The sequence below is a fragment of the Lacerta agilis genome, chromosome 9 (genome assembly GCF_009819535.1).
Source record: "Lacerta agilis isolate rLacAgi1 chromosome 9, rLacAgi1.pri, whole genome shotgun sequence".
NCBI classification, from domain to species: Eukaryota; Metazoa; Chordata; class Lepidosauria; order Squamata; family Lacertidae; genus Lacerta; species Lacerta agilis.
In genome coordinates, this window is record NC_046320.1 from 25,772,113 (window position 1) to 25,798,729 (window position 26,617).

General features: G+C 37.8%; 1 protein-coding gene across 10 annotated transcripts in view; it reads right to left on the reverse strand.

Annotated features, from left to right (window-relative positions):
* TENM3 (teneurin transmembrane protein 3) overlaps window positions 1-26,617 on the reverse strand; it is a 399,040-nt gene that overhangs the window by 261,703 nt on the left and 110,720 nt on the right. For 6 of the 10 annotated variants that reach the window (XM_033160981.1, XM_033160987.1, XM_033160986.1 and 3 more), the window contains one exon: window positions 693-785. The exons of the other annotated variants lie outside the window; for them this stretch is intronic. In XM_033160981.1, the coding sequence (XP_033016872.1) occupies window positions 693-785 (93 nt within the window). The remainder of the gene's footprint in view (window positions 1-692; window positions 786-26,617) is intronic. 10 annotated transcript variants of the gene reach the window in all.

The window sequence follows — 26,617 nt, forward strand, 5'->3', positions numbered from 1 at the left end:
ATCCATTCTTTATCATTTTTGTCCAGCCTAAACAGACTCTGTTCTTTCAAAGTTGAGATTTGTACTCTGAACCCTATATAGAATCATAGAAGAGTTTGAAGGGACTCCAAGGGTCATCTAGTCCAAACCCTGCAATGCAGTAATCATATATGTTTCTCTCACCTGTAGCTTCTAAACACTTCTAAACACACACACACACACACACACACACACACACACACACACAGTGGTAGTCCAGCTGACTAACTAGCCAACATTAAATGCAGCAACTTCTTCCAGTACATCATAGCCATGCCCTTCAAGTGTTCATTACTTTTGTTCCTTTAAGGAGGGTTGTTAAGGATATATATTTTTTCAAATGGCAAATTCCATGTGTTGTATAACCTAGATATCAAAGTCAAATTATCAGCTTCTGTTCAGTCAATGATGCTATAATTCAAGAATGCTGATTGTGATAGCTTTGGATTATATCTGGCCCTGTACTTTACAACACAACTACAGTACTATACTTACTTGGCACATGTTCCTCACCAGAGGAATGAATGCAATATGTCACTGTTGTAAAATGCATAATGGTATGTTTTTGTGCATAAACCCATTTTTCTCCATAAAAATAATTTGAGTTTACTGAGTAAACTTGTGAAGCAGCATTTCTCTGTCATTATTATGTTATTACTTTTACTTTTATTTACTTGTATTTTGGTAGCATTCAGTATCTCCATTCAGGATCAGATCCTCATCATGATATTCAGTGTTCCAACATAGGGTGGGCTGAGCAGCAGTCCCTGTAGAGAAAATCACAACATCAAAGTTGCATTTAGAGGGGCTGAACCTTCTTGGAAACTGAAGGCATTTTAAAAGTACTCGTTCCTCATGGAATCCTGGCAAGAAAGATAAAATTGTAGCTATAATCCCACATCCATTTATTCCATTATATTTGCACACCCACACTGACACACTCTTGCAAAATTTAGGCCAACACATTGGATTTTGGTTCAAACAGAATAAAAAAGCAGTCTGTTACTATGTTTTATATACAACATATTTTTGTGCCCTTAGTATTAACAAATAAAAAGAGATTTGCTACAATGCAATATGCCTGAGGCAACCTATAAGTTACAGCAGTAAGAGATATTCTAAAACAAATGTACAATATTTTATTTATTGCAAATATTCTCATACACTCCCACACCTTTTAGTCAATGAAGACCATAACTATATTTCAGAAGAAAGGATTAATGATTAACACCACCCCTTTTACAGGCTTAGAATAAGTCCTTGTCCATACTTAATGCAATAATAAAATTCGCTTCAGTTGATTAAAATACGCCCAGTATCTAAATGACAGGGGTGGGAAAACACAGGCTCATTACAAATAATGCAGGACTGGTAAAAAATTGCAGAGAGTGAATTCATAAGGGGGAAGAGGGTTGTCAGGGCATCTCCTATCCATCAGGCTGCCACTACATTTGTTGAAGCATATACCAGTTCTTCTGGCTTTGCATGGCCTCCATAAGAAGCTGCCTGAGAAAAGGTTAAGTCCACTTCAGTGCTCTAAAATAGCTAACAAGGCCTGATCAGAGCTCAGTATAAGGCAGAGAGTGGATTTCTGATGATCAGCTGATGCATAGGACACACTGCCCTCTTAGGTACTGGGAACCAGTCCCTGCTCCTCTTCAGTTCCTCTGTTTCTCATCTGTAGCCACTCTTCCAGCTTCTCCTTCCACTTATCAGCCTCCTAGAGTGCATCCTGGCTCCACTTTCTTCTTACAATTGCCTAAGCTGAATGTCTGGTGAAAGATTCCCACCAGCTTTGAGCACCCTCCCTAAAAGGCTTTCCACAAGCTTTTCTGGGAAGCTGGCTAGGTACTGACACTCTTCAGTCACCATTGTAACTTAATCCCACCATCCCGCTTTGGAATGCTCCAAGTGGTTTCAAAGGTCATGCTCAGAATACGCAAGCTCATTACAATACACTGAAGCTGGAGCTGCAGCAAATACTTGCTCTTAAGGAGAACAGGCATTCAATGAATGGTGGGGTCAAGTGTTAACCCAACACTTTCTTGGATTTCTCTGGGTCAAGTTTTAGCCAATAACCTACAGAATGTGCAGTTATTCTTATGTAGAGGTGAACTGAAACCAACTTGCTTACTTTGGAACCTTGTTTGCAGGCAGCAAAGCTGCACCCCTATTTTAATCAATGCATGAAGGGGGCTAGAGGTTTCCCCCTGACACTGAATAACCCCCCACCCGACCATTCAGTGCTGTAAGACAGGACAGCATCTACACATTGCCTAGGCAACCAGATAACTCTCCTGATCTTCCAGCAAAATAGTAGTGATTATTGTGGCTGTAACAGGCATAGAAGAAACAAATTTGGAAGTAAATTGAGTCGTTTTTTTCCAAGGGGATTTCCTACCCCACAAAGACCAAATTCCATCCCCAAATTTTCTGTTGACTGGTTATTTTGCTTAGTCCTGGTTTTAAGACTTTATTGACATACATAACCTGTAAAGTTTATAAGCAGGTTCAAGGTATGCACAATACCTGTTATAATTGACTCAAACGCTTCAGTAAGCAATAGAGTTATCAGTGAAGATAACATTCCAGTGGTATAAGTTTGGAGACATGCTCAGTATTAAGAATCATCTCAACACTTCTAGATTTCTACTAGCAGCTCTCAGCAAGCAGATTGTGATTTTTTCCATGCATCTTGAGGGTGCTGGATCACTGATTCAGCACATCCAGCACTCACAAACCCCTCCATCTCCAAGTACTTTCAAAATCAGTATTTCCCTTCATCAGGAAGCCCCTTGTCTAGTGATTTACTAACTGGGAAACAGAGCCCTGTGCTGGTGATTGTGTTCTACACATGCAATACTATTTAGCATGAGACAGTGAGAAAAACATACGGCAGAGAGACGGAGCTTAATTTCTAAGAGATAAATACTGAAAAAATTGACCAAAGACATGCAGGCTATAGGAAAAATATAATGTTACTAAAACAAATGTTCATGGTAATCTCTAACCTACAAAAGTCTGTGGTGAAAATAAGTAGCTTTAACCCAGAGACCAACATCTGGCAAGTGTCTTCAGAGAAGCAGAACAGAAGTTAAATACAGTTCTCCTAGTTCATGGCTTCAGTATGAGTTTAAGATAAAACATAACCCGATTGTGTGGCTACATTGCTACAAGAGAAATAACTGAATGGCCTCACATAGACAGCACCTGACCAAACTCCAGTGCCCCTTAGTTTCCCACCTCCAGATGTCCACATTTAGCACCCATCTCTTTTTTTAAAAAATATTTTTATTAAAGATTTTCTTGATTTACAAAGGTAGTGCAATGTCTCTCGTATTTTTCCATATAACATTTTTACAAATCAGTTTTTGTTGTTGAGACATTAGGAAGAAAAGGGGGGGGAGAGAGGTGGGGGGGGAGATAGGTGGGGTGGGGTAACGATGTTCCTATTTTATTTAATATGAGTAGGGTTTGGTGCCAGCGTTGTTTGTGTAAGTTCTCTGTTGTTCGCTTGTGCTCCTTTGGCGGTGAGAGAGGTTGGGGTTGGCGTAGGGTGTGATTGTTCATTTGTGGTTAGCTGTGGTGATCTTTGGCTTCCTGTGTGAGTGGGGTTGGTGGGTGTTTTGGATCAGGTTAGCCATATTGATTTGTATGTCGTCGGTAGATTTTTGTCATTGTCTTGTTGGGCTGTGTGTGTGATGAAGGGGAACCATACCGGGGTGAAAGTGCCTTCTTCTGTTTGTCCCTATGTCAGTTTCAGGTTATTGGTTAGTTTTTCTAGTAGGGCTGTTTCCCATACTACTTGGTACCATTGGTCCATGATTATTCCTGTCAGGTCTTTCCAGTGTCTGGTTTTGATGTTTCTGGCTGCTGAGAGTAGATGGAATATGAGTTCTTTGTGTTGTAAGTGGGCATTATTGTCTTGGAAGATGTTTAGTAAGACCAATTCTGGGGTGGTTTCTAACACTTGCTTGGTTATTTTACATACTTCTCATGTGGTTGTTGTCCAGAATGTTTGGATTTGGGGGCACTCCCACCACATGTGGAAGTATGTGCCTGTGGAGGTGCACCCTCTCCAGCATTTTGGTGAGGTTCCTGGGCGTATTAGTGCTAATTTTCTTGGCGTAAGATACCATCTGTAGGTTAGTTTTAGGGTGAGTTCTCTTCTTTTTGTTGATATGGATTTAAAGGGGGGTTTAGACCACATTCTGGTCCATTGGGTGGGGTTGATTTCATATCCTATGTCATCCTCCCATTGTTTTTTGATTGTTTTTTGATTGTGTCTAGGGAGCTCGTGGGATGTTTGAGTAGTATTTTGTATATTGCAGATACCAGCCCTCTGCCGCGCCCCTTTGTCATTAGGATGAGGTTTTCGAAGGTTGTCAGGGGTCTAGTTGCTGCTGATTTTACTGTTGGGTTGTTTAAGAGGGCATGTAATTGGTGTTGTGTTAACCAGGGCATTTGGGTGTCTTCTAATTTGTCCTGTATTTCTTGTGTTGACAGAGGTTTGTTATTTTTATAAAAGTCTATTAGGCGATATAGGCCTTTGGGTTGCCAGGTTTTGGTTTGTAGGTTTTGTGCTGCATGGTGGAATAGTGGATGGTAGGCCAGGGGAATTAGTGGGGATGGGGTTGGGGATAGTTTGCCTGTTTCTGCTTTCCATGCTTTGAACATGGTTTGTGTGTACCTGTTAAGTGTTGTGGGGATTTTTCTTAGTTTGTTTGGGAGGAGTGGGTATGCTGTGGTGCAGATATTTTCAATTGTGTCACTTTCTAGGTGTATCCATTGTTTTGTCTCGTCTTCTAGTATATATGGGATTATATGACGGTTTTGGTTGGCACTGTAGTATGCTTCTATGTTGGGGATTCCCCATCCTTCTGAGGTGGGGAGGTGTAGGTATTTGGTGCTTATTCTTGGGTTTTTTGTGTGAGAAGGGTAGTGTAGTTTTCTCTGCCATGTGCGGAGTTGGGTTGGGGTAATCCAGATTGGGAGGGTTTGGAATAGGTAGGTCAGTTTTGGAAGGGTGATCATTTTGATCATGGCTATTTTGTCTGAGAGAGTGAAATTCATGTTGTTCCATCTCTTTAAGTCTTTGTTTATTTGTTGCCATAGGGGTTTGTAGTTGTGGAGGTATAATTTGTTGAGGTTTTTGGTTATTTGTACCCCTAGGTATCTGAACTTGGTGTGACAGAGTTTTATCTTGGTGATGTTAGTGAGTTCTCTTTGGATGTGAGGGGGGGGGTGTGTTGAAGCACATGGCTTCCGATTTTGCGAAATTTACTTGTAGGCACCGTTGCAAATGTGTTAAGTTCTCTGATTAGGGAGGGAGCACCCAGCTCTTGACAGTCATGCTTAATTTTTACAGCTGTACCAGAGTTATATTCTGATATTATTTCAAATGTTCTCTTCTATTGAACTGTAAGTATTTTTATATATTATTTTATATATACATTTTGCAGTAACCATCTTCTCAACTAAGGATATGCACGGTGCATGTTGGTTGCACAATGAACTGGTGCATGTTGGTTGCACAATGTACCTGCAATGTATTGCTATTATTGCAAATAAAGGATTGTAGCCAAGTAAGTTTTACTCAAAGGAGACCTATTGATATTAATGGGACTAAGCTAGTCATGTCCATTAATTTCAGTGGGTCTGAATATGACCAACTGGGTTGGATACAACCCAGAATATTTAGTGACACAGTTTACATTTCTCTGCCTTAAAGTGTTGGATACTTTCAGCTGTACTATACTTGGGCTAAGGCAAGCAGGGGGCTCTTACTGTTTAAAGTCTGGTAGTAGCAGTGTGCACATTTATTCTAAAATGGTTTTAATACTAGAAAGATTCAACATGAAGCACTGCAGAAAACGAGATAAGAAATGAGCAAAGGTTACATTGGTGGGGGAAGGAAGAGGATGGTATGGTTTGCTAATGAGTATAGATCAGAGACTTCCTTTTATGATATCAGACATAACCTGATTTATCAATCAAAGAAAGGGTTTGGTAGAGTTCCACTCAATTAAGTCATATAGTTTTGCTTTATTGTGTTAGAATATGATAATTATGATATCATCCATGCCTGGATTTTTTGTATTAGGGATTTGCCTAGTTGTTGATTTAATAAAGCTGAAAGGATTGCTTAACCAAATCAGATCTGTGTTAAATCTTTATATACTGACCTCATAGTGACAAAGTAAACTCAGCACTAGACAGCTTAGACAAACCCAGACAGGAAGCAGCAATATAAATCAGATTCATATTGGGGAGGGAGGGGAGAGTAAGAATTCACAACACAATAAGGTACACAGTTAGTTACTTTCCTTTTTGTTTTGTTTTTTACTTTGAGACCTTCTGCGCCAATAAAAACCTTATAATGTTGGCAAAAAAACCAATCCTCTCTGATGTTGGGTAGTCTAATAATCAATGTTTAATTATGTTGAACACCCCACCCCTTTTCTGTATGTAGGTATTGCTAGCTTTTCTATTGCTTGTTTCCTAGGATACCTTTTTTATTGGACAAACAATTCCAACATACAATAAAACAACACCAAAAACAAGTAGCAAGCAATAGGGCTGAAACTTAAAAAGAAGACAATAAGGCAGCTTATGAAGAAAAAGGTGCTTGAGACTGAAGTAAAAGACTGCTATGACCTGGATGCTATGTGATGGTGATGGAGACATACTATAGAGGTTAGAGAGCAAAATGCAATTTTAACTAGTCTGGAGAACACTCATATTTATCTACAATTTCAGGTATTCTTCATTTTATCACCTTTCCCCCTATGCTTACAAATAGTACTGAATGGTGAAGGGAAGGGAATTAGGGATGATGGGCAGCTCTGTCCTGAAACTCAGAAATATGTTTGTTCTTCTATTTCATGTGGTGTGACAGTCAAGGGGGCACTCAGACATTCACTCGTGTACAAAAGAAATCTTGAATGGTGCTCAGTTTCTTGACTTTTTTTTTGCAATTGTGGCATCTATTAATCCTTTTTCTATTACACCGGGAACATATTGTTTATTTAAGGTAAAAGGGCTCCAGATTTCCAGTTTTACTGTGCTGTTAATTAAATATATACAGAAATATCAGCTCTGTGCGAGATAGCTCTTTGGACTAAATGAGCAATAATATAACTCTCTGGATTTAAACCAAATCTTGGTTTCACACATACACCCTTTTAAGGCATAGAGGGTATCTCTCCATAACAGTTCATTGTGGACACAGTGCTGCTGAGGCATGCAAGTTTTGTGTAGTGTCCACATGACGCTAGCTTCATAAAATGATGTTCACTTTATTTTCTCATTTAAACTAGATTTACCATTTCTGCATAAAATCATTTATTAAAAAACACATGGAAATAGTAAAGCCAGATTAAGTGGGAGAGGGGATGGGACAGGATACTGTTTTGCAGATGACAATGTCAATACCGAAAAACTTGCAAACATAAATAGCACCATGTCCACAACGAACTGTCATGTGAAAGTGCCCAGTGAAAGTGGCTTGAGCCTATTCACAGGACCAGATTCTTCATGCAGTGCAAAAAGCGGTAATCTATACTTCCACAATAATATTTTCCTTTATTGTTGTCAACAAAACATGTGCAGAATATTAAAATCAGTATGCTTCAAAGCAGAATTTCAAATGTTTCCAGAAAACAAGAAAGTCTTATTTCACTGAGATAAAGTAGGAAGTTTCAGCATTTACAAATTGCCTTCCATGCATAAAAGGCAGGGTCTCAAAGAAGGATTAACTGTGAATACAAGTTTATCAGCAATCCATCAGAAGCAACAAAATTCAAAGCTGATAGAGCAAAGAGATAATATATTCAAAGTCAAGTGGAACAGAAGCCAGGATGTTCTAGCTGTAATATTTTCCTCCATCACAACATCATGCTGACCGTCATGGGTCAGTTACGCTCTATACAATCATGTGAGTGTTGCTTTGCATTTATATTTCTCAGAAGTCATATTTTAGGCCTTCCATTCTTTGTTTTTCAACAGTAATAGAACACTTTGCAAGGGATACCAATATGGCACACAAATTATGCATTCAAAGCTCCATATAAACCTTTCAGAAGTAATTCTACACAACAGCCTGATTTTGCCAGGTGTTGAACATTTCTCTGAGTTACGGAATGGCTGGAAAATGCAGCCTGCACCAGTGTGCAAGTAAATATACAGTGCCTGACAAAAGTAATCCAAGTGAGAACAGTGAACTATATAAATATTCCGAGCTGGAATTAAAAACATGTATTCTAAAAGGAAAAAGACTGATCAACTCTGTCACAAAAAAACAAAAGAGTAAACTTTTACTAGCAGCTACTAAAGCCCAGAGTTTATGGAGTTCAATTCTAAAAATGACATGTATTAGTTTGTTAGATACAGCTAACTAGCTGATAATAAAGATTAAAGGAACTTATCTGAGAAATTTTGTTATTCTTGTATTGTACATATCCATTTTAGATGATAGCTCACTAATATTAGAAATTTATTTTTTAAGGTTTTATTTGGAGTCAATATTCTGTTTTAGATATGGAGATGGAGGAGAGAGTTGAGGCAGAGGGAAAGTTATATCACTATAGGTGTGATATCCTACAAATGTGGTCTTTTTGTAAGCAATAGTAGAGATACTCTCTTACCAGGAAATACTTGTTTATAATGTATACTTTCATCACTGTGGGAAGAGAAAAATTAAATGGGGAAAAAAACATCTCAAATGCACAGACAAAATATAATGTTGGGGAAATGTGAAGAAGCAAGGATATGTAAAATTATGCAGTTGCTGCATGCTTAGCTTATAAAATTAAAGATTTTCAACAGTCTCAACTGTGCAGATCTGGATCTTGGCCAATTTTTAAGCTGACACAAGCCACTAGTAACAAGGTAAAGGTAAAGGGACTCCTGACCGTTAAGTCCAGTTGCAGATGACTCTGAGGTTGCGTGCTCATCTCGCTCTATAGGCCGAGGGAGCCAGCGTTTTCCGCAGACAGCTTCTAGGTCATGTGGCCAGCATGACTAAGCCACTTCTGGCGAACCAGAACAGCGCATGGAAACACCGTTTACCTTCCCACCAGAGCAGTACCTATTTATCTACTTGCATTTGACGTGCTTTAAAGGGCTACACATGTGCAACTCTGGTGACAGCACATATCCACTGTTGAATCACACTCATTATGTAATATGCTTAACTCAGTTGATTATTTGAATTGACTGTAACGGATGGAGTGGAGAGGCCAACAGCTTGCTGAAGCAAGAATTTTAAAAATGGATTAATGGACAGTCTCATCTTTTTGTGTTTGGCATACACAGATCAAAGAAAACCAGTGGATGTCTTTAGAAGTAGGCCAAACAAGCTTTTAGTTGTGCTTGTTTAGGTGGATTCAGTTTCTGAGATAGGATGACTAAAGAACCTTTTGAGGTCACTTCTAGCTGTATATCCAAAAAGGTCCCATCAGAAGACAGAATTCCTTCTGGCAGAAGGATGAAAAATGTGATGATCTCAAGCAGATAAATAAATATGGAACCTGAGGGATGTCAGTCAAATGGGAAATTAAGCCATTGCATTGTTTCCAGGCACTAGGCAATGGAGCAATTTTAGTAAAAGTCTGCCAGATCAGCATAGAAACTTAGTCAACAGTTAGGTTGGATTGGGTCATGTGGAAAGGCCTGAGGTAAAAAAAAAAAGTTTCCAGATCAAAATTGTTCTCAGCAATCCAATGCTGTTCTGCATCTTACCACTACCACACAACTACCTTGCTTCTTCATTTCCTTTGCCTCACCTCATTTTATTTCACTCTATCTCTTTTACACCAACCTAGTTTTGTGTCATTCTCAAGACCTGATCCTCTGATTTGACAATTTCTATGGCTTCACTGGGAAGAACTCCACGTCCAATCGATGCACATAGAAAACAAGTCTAGGACTGAGGTTATACAACCCTAAACAAGTCCTCACACATCCATAAGGCCTGCATCAAATTTTGTAAATTCTAGCTCAACTTCAAAGTAGTCTATTAAATAGAGCATTTTACACTCTTTTAAAAGAACTCTATTGAAATTAATAGGAATCTTCACTAATATTAATTTTATTTGATATGCAAAATGTGGCTAGCCTATTTAATAGCACACAATATGGTGCTGCTAAACTGTGTTAGTACCCAGTATGGTGCCATTACAACTCTGTTAGTTAATCATTTCTGCACCTTTATCTAGGTGAACAAAAGCCATGCTGCTGAATCTGCACAGCTTCTTATTAGGAATTTGATTCTCGTGTGACAGTATTATTGTTCCAAAAGTTCATGTTCTGTTATTATTTTATTTTGTACTTGTTAGATTAGTAGTATCAATTTGTGATAATGTAAAACAGCCATATTTTCCCTTTTGGAAAATTTCCAGAATTATTTAAAGAATACCAGGAGCACACACTTAAAGATCAGTCACAATTTCTTTTTCTTTTTTTAAGTAGATTAAAGAAAGTCAACAATGTTTTCTCAACCAACAAGGCAAGATGCAAACTCTGTGTATGTGTCTGTGTGTTTAAGCTGTTTATATCTAGAAATGGTGGGACAGAGAAAATAAAATACTTTATTCTGGTTATAGCTGCACATGTGATCTGCCTTCTGTAAAATAGATGGCCAGCTATACTTTCATTAAATTAGAACAAGATGACAAATATAAAATTTGCTAGCATGCACAGCAGACAAGCATTAAACATTATGGAAGGTTTCTACAGTACAAAAATGGATTTGAGCACTAGGGAAGAAAATATATTGAAAGTACTTTCTAATGAGTTTCATTCATTTCTCCTTCCCACGCAGTGGGACTTATAATGGCAGTACATTTGATATCTGATTGTGAATCTGGGGAAGCACGTACTTCACAGATGTATTAACTTGAAAATATTGGTAAAAAGCAGACGAAGAGCCATGGATGATGGGCCTTTAAGCGTGAATTTACAGTGGCAACTAGTACAATGGGTGACCAATGACACCACACAATGACCATTTAATGCACTGCATTAAACACACACACACACACACACACACACACACACACACACACTGCATGGTCTATATTAAAACCAAAAAGAATAAGAAATCAGTTTGAAAGACAAAGAAAGCTTGCAATTGCTAACACAAAATGCTGGTGATAGCTATCCATCAGAAAGCTAAAGCTACATATAGAATCATAGAATTGATAGGGTCTATGAGGATCATCTAGTGCAACCTCTTGCAATCTTTTACTCAACAGGGGCTTGAACCCATGACACTGAGATTAAGTGTCTCTGGCTCGACTGACTGAGCTATCATGATTTTAAGAATGGACACTCCCAGCAAAATCTAAAGATAGTAACTTCCCTAGAAGGAAATTAGTTAATTTGCAGAACAAATGAGATGATTGTCATCCAAATTATTACAGTCTGATAATAAGGTTATCTGAGAAGTTGAAGCATTATTCTGCTGACTCCACATCAAAATATTTTCTGTCATCAAAAAAGACATCTATAAACTGTCTCTGTTGGACAGGAAATCAAATTAGGTAACAATAAATCAATCAAATGAAGCTAGGAACTAGATAATTCCATGTATTATGAAAAATAAAACTAATAAATGTTATTTAAAATAAATTGAGCTCTATTAGATAAAACTGAAGGTGTTTCTGCAGTATGATGTAAGTCACGTTCATTAAGTCATTCTGTAGAGCATCTATTGGGAGATGGCTGCCCAGATATTTTTGCTTCCATCATTGACTATGTAGAAAAACTTTGTGAAATTTACCCAGAATCCTGAAACGTTGCTCAAAGGACTCACAAATTGATTAATTTTTGATAGTGCATTTTAGAAAAGGTCCCACTCACAATCCCATTTCTAAAAAGCTCGGTGCATCCATTCGTTTTAGAGGTGTCGTATCAGGGATAAATCAATGTGTTAAGAATTGCTTGGTAATATTGTTGTGGGATTAATCTTACAGAACAGATCATCAGCACGATTACCTTTGGCATTCTGTGTGCACAGAGTTCCATTCTAAGCATGAAAAGCCTTCTAATGCCAACATAGGAGAGCTATATATTGAATGATCTGCCACCATTCAATATTTAATCCTGCAATTGAAACCACTAAAGGGATACAACAAAGTAACAAGATGAATGAATTGTGACCTCCAACTTGCAAAATGACATCCTGAACAATTTATCTTTTGGGCATGTAGTGCATCCCATGGCTAATATTTCTATCACTTCTCCCGAGTTTAGGATTTGTAGATTTGATCAATGCTACATTAGCAAAGTACCTGAGGTGACAGACAGGGAATCTATTGCTTATGCTTGAACAATACGCTAGGTCAATTTGGAATATCTGGGGTCTGAAACAAAGGCCTATTAATGAAAAATCAATTTTATTTCAAAAACTGCATTCCTAAGCATTTCTTGCAAGGTGACTAGAAATAAAGTATTTGTGAGTTGTGAAAAAGCAATAAGGACTTGAACTAGGAAGCAGGTGGTTTTAAGTTTAGAAAGCATTGTGCTTTTTAATATTCTGGTTACTTGACTCTGTATGGAAAATTATTAGTCCATACATAAAACATCTGTATGAAGATTGTGATAAATCCCAAAGAGTGATAATACTTGGGGAGGAATCTAATTGGTGCCTGTGATCAAATTTCAGTGGGTGTCTCCACTAACAGAAGAGAAAGGATTGATTATTGCTGATTCAAATTCCCCACTGCAGTCCCCCATGCTATCTTGCTCTCAGTCCCCAACTCTCCAAAGCAGATTTTTTTTTTTTTTGGAATATGGGGGACACAGGAAGCAGGGGGAAATGAGGGAAATGGATCAAGAGCCCTGCCCAAGACACCATTATAGTCCACTCTTAGATAAAGCACTCTGCCCTTTACACTGATTATACTGTCCAGGGAAATATGTAGATTCTCTTTGCTCCCCTTCACCAGCCATGATGGGGCACAAATTCAGTTTGCAAGTGTGGCTAACACAGTTCTTAACGGGTTACACCAACTTTAATTGAATCCACTATCCACACAAATAGAAGACTACCCTGAAACTTTGTGATCAAGCAAGCATTCCTGCCTGGTCATGACAGGACAAGGGAAACACCCATTTCTCCCATCCAGCATATACACATTTCTTAGAGAGATAAATTATGGGCAAGGAAACAATAATGTATTAAGACTCTCAAGTTCAACACTTACAGTATTTTTTTGTGTTTGGGTACAGACATCCATTTAAAAAAAAAAATGTGCCACAGCTATTCTGTTTCTTTTCCTGTGGCTGTCCCCCCCCCCCTATTTTTGTGCAAGCAGAGCTGGACTCATACTGATAGCTTTCTCCTGCCCTGGCCATTGCAAGTTTGCTCACATTATGTAACAGTTCCTCCACATTGGATTAGAGGCAATTTCACAACTAAGTGCAATTCTGAACAGATCAAACACAGTATCTATACTGTATTGTGCTTTCTGGCAGCAAAGACTCACAATGAACAAGCATACACATGCATTATGGAAGGACAGGAAAGGGATAGCAAGCTGGGAGAGCCCTACAGTTCTTTGTCTGTAAATGAGGACGACAAAGAGAAATGTTTGTGTAGTACCATTTTTAAATATCCTTGCCTTTTCATAGCTTTTTATATGCCTAGCCTTTGGGCAGATTTGTTTATTTTTTATTTCCTAAAGATTGTCATCACTGGCTTTTGTGCCCCTACTGAAAGAGTACAGACAAGGGAGCAAAAGTTTATATTATACCAGTTTGCTCATTCTCAGATCCTGCAGTCATCATCTAAGGCCCTTCTTCATGTGCCCCCTCCATGGGAGGTTGGAGGGTAGTTAAACTATTTATGGTCTTTTAAACTATGTTTTGGTTGGGGGGTATTGTTTTTGTTTGTTGCTATCTTATGTATTGTGTTTTTATATTGTAAACCACCCTGTGATCATGAATGGCAATAGAGAAATTTAATAAATAACAATAATATTATTTTTATTTTTGTACTAGAGGAAAATAGGTGGTAGGCTACTGTACCTATTATTATTATTATTATTATTATTATTATTATTATTAATCTCCTCTCTAGTCTTCTCCAGGCTGAGCATATCCAACTCCGGAACTGTTCCTCATAAAGCTTAGTTTCCAGACCATTTTATTATCCTTGTCACCTTCATCTGCACATGTTCCAGCTTCTCAATACCTTTCTGAAACTGTGGTGCCCAGAACTGGACACAGTACTCCAGATCAAGGAAAATCAGAGTGGTAATATACTTCTGTTGATTCAGTCTAGAATTGCATTAGGTTTTTTTTCTTTTTTCCCTTTTTGCTGCTGCTTTAGATCCTTTGCATGTGTACTGTTAGCAAGCCAGGTGTCCCCTATCCTATATCTGTGCATCTGATTATTTCCACCTAAGTGCAGAACCTTACATTTGTCCCTATTGAAATTAATGTTGTTAGTTTGGACCTGGTTTTTCAATCTGTTAAGATCTTGAATCTTTATTCTTCAGAGGTAATGAGATATTAGCTACCCCTCCAAGTTTGGTGTCATCTTCAAATCTGACGTGTGTGTGTCTGTGTGTTGGCTGAAACTATTGTCCAAATGTTTGGCAGCAGAACACTACTTCAGAAAATAGTGGATGTCTCTTACAGCAGTGTGATTTGTTTTACCTGTTGAAGTTCAAAGAACATAATCAGATGCAAAGATCCTGGTCCTTTAAAAGTTGCCCAACAAAAGAAGTTATTGCTAGATGCAGCTTTTCATACCTTTCCAAAAGTGTCAATTTTTCAATTGTAGGTAGTTCTATCTCCTTGACAAAATTAGATTAAATATTTCTCATTTTAAGTTTCTTTTTGGTACATTTTATGCAGGTCTCTCATGGCAGCATCATAAGACTGTACTACAAAAAGATCTAAATTGACACCAACAAGGAGTAAATGACAATTCTAACTGCCTGCCCCCCAGAGGTTCATGGGAAGAGAATGTAACATATTAGACTCCAGAAGAGTATTTGCAAAAGAGAAACAAAATAGTAAGATATATCTGTGTGTGTGTGAAGGAAAAGGGAAGTAACCAAATATAGACAAAGGAAGGCTTCTAGTGTCCAAGCCTATTGGCTTAAGTTTGCTTCAATACATGAATATGTAATGTTTGATGTCACCTGGGGCTCAGCTTTTGGAAATATCCTCTGAGTCACTGCTTGCTGTCAGCAAACAATAAATTAACTTTTCTTTTTCTCTATTGCTGCGTTTTGAAGTTTTCATTCAGCCTGAAGAGCCTTACTACATGTATATTCTGAGAGCTCACCCGAAAACAAATGAAGTGAAAATGAGTTGCAATATTATTTCAGTGAAAATTCCATATACAGACACAAACATTCACTTTTTAAAAAAACCACACATTTTCCTTCTCCTCTACACGTCCCTCTTTGCATGCTTGCATAATTCTTCAAAAATTAGACTGGTATATATCCAGACTCCCCAAACAAAATTATAAAGGAGGCTTTCAGGCTCCTTAAATGGAAGAATTCTGGGAGCACTGAACAAGCCCTCTCATGAGTCAGAACCATGACAGCCACTAGATATTCTGCCTCCACATTGCAGCCCGTATGCACAGTTGAACTGTTGCATTTTTAAAAGACATTTCCCTTCTTCCTTCAAAAGCACTATTTTCTTGCAAAATTACATGTAACACATTTCCCTTTGACAACCTCCCCCACACCATCTGTCTAAGACAGAAGTAAGTGTCTCAATATCACTACTGCAAGGGACCCCAAGCTTAATATTATATATTTCCTTCTATTAGTGTGATTGATTGACAAGTTATCATCTAAGAGACTGTTTCAAAAATAAATAGTGTAATTCTAGTTCTTGGGATTCTGCTGCTTCAAGGGCCTTGAGGATCTAAATCTTGGTTTTAAAGACAACAAGTTTTTTTGTTATCTATGTACTAAAAAGATAAAACAGGGTTTTACTTTATTTTAAAAAATGAGTGATTCACTATTTAGTGTCTCTGTATACTATAAACACACCAGTTATGTCAAACATTTAGCTAGGAAACTTTTTTTCTTTGACATAGGTAATGATTTACCACTTGCATTCTTTTCACAAGCCCAAGAATTATTACTGTTAAGATTTTTTTTACATAGTTCACACTTAATAATGCTCACATTACATTTATGCATAAAAGGTTCAAATAAATAAACTAAACTAAACTAAATAACTCCTTAATTCTTTATATGGTCTCTTTTTAAATATTCTGCCATTTAAACCTAAATGAAATGTTAAGAGAGCACTGGATATGATTCTACATGGCAGGATTTTATTTTATGTTTTGTGAGCATCTATGAAGAGGAATCTATACAAATCTGGTGAATTCCATAGCTCATTCCACATATCAACATTGTTCCCCTCTATTTGCGGGCATGGAAAATGAGGTATATTCCACATGCCCCATGCACTTCCTCTTCATAGTTATTACCAAAGGTTTTGGAGGGACAGCAGGGTGGGATGGAGCCACACAAAAGCAAGCTCCCATACCTGTATGATAAAATACAAATTGGGCCCTTGAAGTGCCTGTAGTCTGGTAGTTTCATATTTATTCCTGAAATGTATGTATTACACAAAGCTCTCAGAGCAGCTTACAAACTAAAAAACAAGAAAATACACAAGAAAAACACCACAGCTCTGTAAATTTCTAGTATTAAAACAAACAAAACAAACAAACAAACAAACAAACAAGTACCGGTAAGATCACAATGCAATCTTAAGCAAGTTTACTAAAAGTCACATTGAGCTGACTAGGTCTTATGATTCAAAAGGTCTAGGAAAATTCAAAGGTTTTCACCTTGCACTGAAAAGGAAATAAATACAGCATCAAAGGTGGACATTCCAGAGGTAGGGTGACACAATTGAAAAGGCCCTGGCTCTGGTCACCACCCATCTTACTTGAAAAGGTGCAGGGGGCTTGGAGGAGACCCTGAGAGGTCGGTCTCAATGCAAACTCAGCAGGAAAAAGGTGGTCCCTTCACATTCCTGGTTCTAAGCCATTTAAGGGCTTTATTAATTAAAGCTAGCATTTTGGAAATTGAGAAGTCAATGTTGCTGCTTGAGAACTGGTAAAGTATGTTCTGCAAGTTCTGCATCAGTCCATAAGCTCCTATATTTTGTATTAACTGTAGCTTGTGAAAAGTCCACAAAGACAACTCAAGTACGCTGCATTGCAAAAGTCTAATATACACCTATTTTTAATTTGACTTTACTTTATACTAAAATACTTTCATTTCTGAGAATTATTGGACACCCCCCTTCCTCCACAGAAAAGCTTTCATATACTGAAACATGCACTTTTCATCTATAGAACAAAAGAGAAAAAGTCAGTAAACTAAGAATGTGTATATTTAATCAATTAATCAATGACCATATGCTTTTTATGTTATGTTAGTATCTTTTGAAATGATGAAAGCGAGCTGAGAACAAAAGAAAGAACCTGAAAGTATTATGATTGTATGAAAAATTATAACATGAATTAAATATTGAATCTTACATTTATCCTTAAGGATGAACTGATTAAAGAAACACAGTTTGCCTTAGCTGCCAAGGCCACAGATCCATTCTACTACTAGTGGCATTTTTTCTCTGCCATGAAAAATGTCTTAAGAGAAATCACAGCATTCTGCTCTTAAGTTTTCTATTGTATTCCTTTGTCTCCAGAGCACATTCTCATCCACACTTGCACAATTCTAATATTAACTATCATGAAAATGTAATTTTGTGCTGAAAATGTAACATTTAACGTTATTGATTTGAGATCTCTGATGTGCTTGTGTAGCAGCCATTTTTCAATATGGTCTCAACCAATTGGATTCATATTGCATTTTGTTGTATGATTCCTTGGCATTAGCAAAGTGAGTATGCCTTTTGCAGGGAGCTAAAATGGCTGTGAACCTTGATGATAGACAGGTGAAACTCAAAAAATTAGAGTATCGTGGAAAGATTCATTTCAGTAATTCAACTTAAAAGGTGAAACTAATATGAGATAGACTCATGCCATGCAAAGCGAGATATGTCAAGCCTTTCTTTGTTATAATTGTGATGATTATGGCGTACAGCTGATGAGAACCCCAAATTAACAATTTCAACTTTGGGGTTTTCATCAGCTGTACGCCATAATCATCACAATTATAACAAACAAAGGCTTGACATATCTCGCTTTGCATGTCATGAGTGTATCTCATATATTAAACTCCAGTAGCTAATGAAAACAATTGCTTACAAAAATGGACTTTTCCATGATATTCTATTTTTTTGAGTTTAACCTGTATAACAGAATCATGGATTTCTAAAAATGAAAATAAAAAATATGGCACCTCCCTTAACCAAAGAGAAATGTCAGACTGTGCATGTGCACTTTGAAAATTCTAGTCAATCTGCAGTGACAACTGGTATAGGTAAGTGGAGAGGACTAGAGCAGAATGAGCACACAGCCTCACGGCATGACTGGTGTGGGAATGGGGTGACCAAACAGAAACTGCACAGCAAGCTTTCTTGCTCAGCCAGTTCTAGCAACCAATGGCTAAGTGATTCAGGGTCTTCAAGACAGAAACAAAATCAACCACTAAACAAAGCAGCAAAAATCCATCAGGATCCCAGAAGTGAGGGGAAATTGATCAGAGAACAGAAAGAAAGTACAAACCACCAGGAACATAAAACAAAGGCAATCATAATAGTAAACTAAGTTGTTCAAATTTGGATAATATTTAAGGAATGTATCTAACAGTGACCATGTGCAAATGAAATGGACTCCCACTCATGAAACAGACCACCTTCCTCTTCTACCTTGGCAGCCCCCATCATATCCCCTAAATTTTATCTGGAAGATTGGGGATCTTTTGGAGCAGCTTTGGGGGATGGGAAAGAAAGAAATATTAAAGCCTGTTGCACAAGTGAAAGTTCCTTTGCATGACACTGAATTTCACTTAAGGTGGAAAAAGAAAACTTGAGCTAACTCGGTTCAATAAAATTTGCAAAGCAGACTGAATTAGTGTTTGATATTTTGTTAACCAATATACCATATCAATTATTGAAACTCTGTGGAACAGACAGAGATAAAAGAAGTTTCTTTACCCTTCTATTAAAAAGGAGGAAATGCCAACGCTCAAATTTAGCGTTAAAATTAAAGCCTGGTTGTATGCATCTTTATACTAAGGAAGTCTGATTTATTCCTTAGTAGACATGCATAGTTTTATAGCAATACTGTCAAATAACCTGATCTTAAGTACAGTGAGGCTCAAAAAAGCCAAGGTCATAAAGAAAAATGCAGCACAATACTATACACATTTATTCAGATTTAAGTGTCACTGCATTCAATGGGCCTTACTCCCAGGGCTTTGTGTGCATCATTGAAATGCACATCAGTTGGGAGCACCTGGAGAGACCTAGTAGCTTGCTAGGATACCCACCCAAGGATGACATCCTCTTCAGGCTCTGGGGAGGGTCTCTGCCAGAGGGGCAGTGGGGCTTTGTTGAGTCTGTTCAGCTGACATGTGGGGAAGTGACATGTAACATCAGCTGTTAGGTGGGAAGGCTGAGCAGCTTCAACAAAGCTACTTAGCTCAGACCTATTTGGAGCGCACCAAATTTGGTTTAGACAAATCCAGAATCTTTTTAAAGTGCTCACTTCAGATCTGGATTTGGGATTCTCTGAAGTGAATGCACAGCTCTGGTAAAAAGCTCAATAGATGAGAAATGTGTACTTCCAACAGTATACAGTTTAATTATGTTGCTTTCATGTGGAAATGGACAGTTGAGACCAAACTCAAAAACTAAGCAACCTTTTGTTTTATAATGTGGGAAATTTCATCCAACTAAGATTACCTCTCACAGGTTCTTGGTTGCAAAAAGAAGCTATATTTCATTAAAAGATATACCTATACTAATGTTTATGTATTTACAGTGTTCAATGACACAAATAAAATCCAAAAGCAATGTAACTGCTTATAAATTATGAAGCTATTGTCCTTGGAGACATCAGTAAAATGGGCAGAAAAAAGCTTATGGCATGTCCTCAAATGCAAAAGGTGCCATGTACATTAGTAAGCATACGAGTTACGGTAATCAGAACTTTAGGAAACTGGCCCTGCACATTCCAAGGATCCATATGCTGTTAGTTTAATGCTTGTTTAAACAATGGCATTGAAAAACCAATATGTGAAAAATATCCATGCTTGCAATATGAACAATATAGTCCTCTCTCAGTCTAAAATGTGTGATTATATCTTGTGAATCTGCAAAAGTCTATTAACTGAGGCGTGTGACTGGTGTGATTAAATAAAATCTGCTTTAGTAAAGTCCCTGATAAAATGTTTGGATTTTAGATTTTAAGGCCGAAGCAACTGACATCCACCATACAGAACTAATTTTAAAGTTATTGCAGTTGGCACTCATACAATAGGAATAAAAAGTTTGAAAAATATGGTTGTTTTCTTTTGAAATCAAATTTCCACTGGCTGGAAGCAGATCCCTAATCCTCTTTGTCTCACACGTTTAAAATTTGAAACTGGCTCATTCTACTAAGCTAACTCCAAAAAAGGTCTGGCTTTTATAAGTGCCCTCTTTAAACTCAAGTTTTTTTGGAAACTCTTTATTCATAGGGCAGGTGGAAAGGGCAGCTGGCTGAATGGATCGGGTTTGTGGAAACACAAAACCAGTACTTTTATCTGGCTTCTCCACTTCAAAGCTGGTCTGTACCTCATGCATCTATTTTTAGAATCGGCAGTTAACATTAATTCTGTAACATGCAGGACTCTCTATTTAAGGCTGATTGCTGGGATGCTAAAACATGTGTCTCACTAGAACCATGTAAACTTCCAAACTGCAATACTTTGAAGCCAAAATACGGAACAGCACCTTCCCATTTTTTCTTGCGAGAGCACAGTGGTAATTTTGGTTGTCATAATCTCACGTGATTTCGAGCTGCCTTTTCCTCAAAAAAGTACTTTTGGGGAGCACCACACAAGACCACACCCTGAAAAAACACTTTTTGGGAGGAGAATCACACTGAAATTGCACAAGATCGCAACCATTCTCTCACAATAAAAAAACAGGATGTCTAGGACACTTGTGGGGTATGCATTATGCTAGTATGGCAGACATGGGTTTTGTTTAGTTTTTAGCATGGGAAGCATGCAACCCCCATGATCCCTAGCTAGCAGGACCAGTGGTCAGGGATGATGGGAATTGTAGTCTCAAAACATCTGGAGGGCCGAGGTTGAGGAAGCCTGAGATATACTAAAATAAATGATAGGATCATCGGGGTATTCAACACAACAACAATCTCTAATCTACGTTATGCTGATCCTTAACCAGTCGACTGGAGACAATGTTAATCAAGGTAGGATATGTGGCAGTGGCCTGTTTAATATCAGCAACCATGTTCTCTCATTCAACACTCTTCCCCATATTTCAGGTCCATGTCCAATATTATTTCCCTTAGTTTGCAGGTTTATTTAGACCCATTTTTATTTCTAAAAGAAGTTTAACTGAGCTTTAAATTCTATGCAACTTCAATTCAAATCATTTCTAGAACGTGTCAACAAAAATATGTGTGATGAAAATAATTAAAACACCATGGAGTAGAGGCACACATTTTTAAATGTAATCATTTTTCGGGGAGAGGGGGTTTGCAAGATTTGATGACATTTATGTGGCAATATTGAATAACTGCTGACAATTAGCTGGAAGACAGAGCAGAGGTCCTGTAAGAAGATTATTCCCTCATGACAAAAGATTGAAAATTCAATTATATTCTGTTTATTACATGCCTACTCCAGTAACCATATTCATAACCAGGTCCTTGATAATATACAAATTAATGGGAGCACAGGGGGATGCCTTAGTAACTTTTTCCTCATGATAGTCTCCTTCAATATTAAAATTTTAAATATGTCCTTAGCTTTGTCTAAACTGTTCCACACAATATTCTCAGCAGAAATTGCCTTTAAATATTAGCATAGTAACAAACACACACTAACCTTTTAAAAAAAAATACTAATGAGATCAAAGTAAAGTTCAGGAACTTCTTTTTAAATGTAAGCCTTTTGTTTTACAGGTAAGTTAGTTTGAGGATTTTTTTAAAAAGTGAGATGAGTAAAAACCATCTTAAGGATGCAGCTGAGAATCCCATATTATTTAGCTATCTCACTGTACTACAAATAAAATTATTGCTGAATAATTTCAGAAAAAGCAGAAACAGAACTAAAGTGCATCCCAAATAAAACCAAACCTCTATTCTGCACATAATTAATTTTAACCAAAGGAACACAGAGAACCTGCACAAACAACGATGACACCAAACCCTACATATATTAAGCAAAATAGAAACAAACCATACATATATTTAGCAAAATAGAAACATTGTCACCCCACTCCACCCATCTCACACCCACCTCTTTCCCCCCTTTTCTTCCTAATGTCTCAACAAACAAAATTGACTTGTAAAAATGTTACATAGAAAAAATATGAGAGAGACATTGCACTTCCTTTGTAAATCAAGAAAACCCTTAATAATTTTTTTAAAAAAGAAACTCAGAAGTGGAGCTGCAATCCATAGCAACAAAGAGAAATAACAGCCTGTCTGATCTGTGAAACAACTAATGAAAAAGACAGAAAGCAACACCTGTAAGCTTTCTGTCTTCCTTTTTAGACTAGAGGCTTGCTTTCTTACATTTTATGAAACTACCTGCCCTTGAGCTCTATAACCCCGTTAGATATGCTCCTTAGGTATGAGTGGAAGACTAATAACTCTACTTTTCCATTCCTTTCTCTTCCCCCAGCATGGTAAGTAGATGGGGATTTGTTTTCTATACCAGATCACAAACTCCTAAAAAAAGCATCTGTTGTTTCTTTGTCATAGGTCTAACCTGTGACCCTTAGGACTTAGCACTATCAAATCTAAGTAGTCTTCTAGAGCAGGGGTGGCCAACTCCCAAGAGACTGTGATCTACTCACAGAGTTATAAACTGGCAGTGAGCTACCCCCTTTTTTGGGGCTCAGGTCAAAGTAGTTGAGCTTTTTTTAGGAAGGAGGAAGGCCCATTTTGGGAGGGTTCGGGTCAAAGTTGTTTTTACAGGGAGGAGGTAAAATGTTGAGCTTTTTTAAGGGGAGCCACAGTTCTTTGGCTTCTTTGGGGGGAGCCAGTGATCTACCGCAGACATCCAGTGATCTACCTGTTGGACATGCCTGTTCTAGAGCATCTTAAGTTACAATTTTAAGACGGTAACATACAGCAAAGTGGGCTTTCCCTACCCCCGCTATCAGAAGCATCAATTTAATATCAAGCTTCCTCTTTCTTTTTGTATTACTTCAAACCTGAAACTCTGTGAAAAGTGAAAACTAGCTCATCACCCTGTTCATATACAGTGGACCCTCGGGTTACGTACCTCTCTGAATACCGGGTTGTGAAAGCGGCAAACCTGAAAGTATTTTTCCAGCTCTGTGCGCATGCGCAGAAGCACACTATCGCACCGTGTGCATGTGCAGAAGCGGCACCTCTGGTTACGGATTTTTCGGGATGCGCACGGACCCCCGGAATGAATTAAATCCATATCCAAAGGGTCCACTTTATACACTTGCCAAATGATTGCCCCCCTCCCCCCCTCTCTCTGTGTGAAAAGTTTTTTTAAAACAAACAAAACTTAGAAGATTACATGGCAAACATATTATTTTCTATTTCAGGTCTTAAAATATATACAGGATTTAAGTTACAAATTAGCTTTATAGTAATGGCTAACTTGCTTAAGCCTTTTTCTATATTTAGGTCTCTGTGTTGCTGCACTTTGTTTTCATCCATACAATAAGAATGTAAGAAGAGCAAGGGAGACCCCAATCACAGTGGCTGAGGGTAAAGGGAGGTGGGGCAGGCCAGGTAAGGGGCACACGGCACAGGACGTTAGTGACTATGCCATGCGACAGCCCCTCCTGCAACTTGGGGGATTACGGTTGTCCCTCGGGTTTGTGGCTGCTGTTGCTGAATGCCAGGTTGGCCCTGAATAAGACCTCCCTATCCATGATCTAATTATGCCTTTTGGATAATTTTTTTTTACACAACCCTGGAAAAAGAGCATACAAGCCTATATATATATATATATATATATAGAGAGAGAGAGAGAGAGAGAGAGAGAAAATGGAGTGTTTCATGGAATCAGATTGCTCATGGGTCGGAATGAGAACCAGGCTTGCTGGTTGTGACTGGCACTTGTAGCAGTGGTTGCAGATATTATTATAAGATGAAGTTAATACATTCTGGAAGGGCAAGGTGGGTGTGCTCAGCCCTAAAAAATATACTGGAAAATACATTCACTTTAAAAAATCCTTCAGACAAATTCTTAAAACGGGCAAACATATATATATATATATATATATATATATATATATATATATATATATATGAGACACTTATTAGTGATTACACAGGAAGCAACCAACAGCTGCCAGAACACACACAGTTTTGCAAAAGGCAAGGGATTTTTCCAGTGCTGAGAAACTTAGATTTCTCTGCAGCAAATACCTAGTTGAACGAAAGACAAAACAATCATCTGGCAAGATCCAGCAAGATCCTTAATGTATTTTTTCCATTCTCTTATTTTCCTTTCTAAAAATGTCTTTTGTACTGGCATTGTGTTGATATTGAAGCTCAATCCAATCACCCTGTCATTTGTCCTACAAATCAGTACATTTTTATTTGTGGAAAACAACAGCTATGACAAGTAATCATTTGGATAAATAAATAGTACTATCCTACAGGTAGTACCATCCTAGTTTAGCATACTTTGTTCTCTTTTTTAACAACTGACTTCCAGTCTTTTACCTATGTCCTCACTCTCATTCTTTCAACAAACACATTTTCCTTGTCTCTCTCAACATTCCCAAGCTATCACTCTGGCTCCACCCACCATTTCATCACCACCCTGCTGTCAAACATTCATCCAATCATAATTCTGTTAAAATAAGTCCTTTGCCTTCCCAGAAAAGTGTGTCTCATGACATTACATTTAAAAATAAATGAATGATATTACTGCATCAAAAACTGAAAGCTAGTCATCCCTATTATATTATTTTCATTTTTAGTGCTTCTTTAATCAGGTTGTTCTAGATTTCCCTTATCTAGATTTTTCATGTAAACTACTTAGCTTCTAAAGATGTGTTCAATGCCTCCTGTTTTCTACATCATCATCATCATCATCATGCTGCATTTTTGTCTCGTTTAAATTATCCCCGTGCTTCCAGACTTCCTTTTCTCACAAGGGGATGGAACAATTCAATTGTAAAAAGTTAATCACAGGAAAAAGCCACTCTTCATAAAGGAAAGCCTATTAGCTATTTCATAAAATCAATACATCTGATACAGTATGGAACAAAGACCTTTGAAAGTAACAAATGAGATGAAATATATTTACTTATTGAGCAGTATTAATTAAAAACATTGGAATCTTAAATCCACAAATTTTCTTTTTTGGTATATCAACAAGTAGCTAAATGTATTCCTACAAGGAGTAGTTATAAATATTCTGCTGATGGAGAACAATGAAGCAAGTGTTGTCTTTCCACCCACCCAACTCTCTTCTTCCAGTCAACAAAATAAGAAAGTAGGACAGCAGATTGGGTGCACTGCACTTATCCACTACAACCACGCTATGTGAGAGTGGTTTTGACAGATGGATTACTATTTCATCAACATTTCTTATTCAGTAGTTAGACTTGCAGTGAGGTGTTGTTTGTATACAGGATCCCAAATCGCTTCACAATAGGATTTTTCATTACCTATGGCCCACAATTCCCCCAAAGCTGATACTTCTTCTGGTTTCTGTCCTTTACACTATTTATTTTACAGTGAAATTCTTGAAGAGTGAGCCTGCCATCTGATTTTCAGCTTGAAGCAACCAGTCTAAGCCTGCAGTAACTAACCATATGAGAGACTGTTCTGTTCATTGGTACCATCATTCTGGTATCTGTGCCTTCAGAAGTAGTAGAGGTGAGCCCAAGGCTGCCATCTCTTCCATAAGATTAGATGTAGATTAAATTAGACTGTGATTTATATGCCATCTGCCCACAAAATAAACTGTAATATAGTGGCTTAAAATATACAAGGCCTTAGTGCATTTCAAAATACATCTGAAGCAATCTACTTCTTAGGCATGCTACATAGCAGCTGCTCATTATCAAACCCTTTCTGCAGGTAGATGGTTTCTTTGTAAATAAAAGTATGCCTATGTGGTGGTATCCTGTCCCAGAGGATGGGGACACTGACAGATGATGCTAGGCATCCCATTTTCAGGAAAGGAGGCTACAAGTGCTGAATGGTATGACACTTTCTAGACCTGCCTACGGAGAACTAGCACACTGTTTAAAGGCTGCTGGCATGTGCTTCATGTTCTATATGGCTAGCTTCATGGTGCAGGATCTGCTGGGTGGTTGGCTGGGTAAGGAAAAGGCAGCTTTTATCTAGTACTGGATATGTCAGGGTCCTAGTGCCATAGTGGCTCCTGTTCTCTTGCCCCATAGCAACTATGCTGGTGTGCATTTTGCAGGAAATAGCTCTGCACTTTTT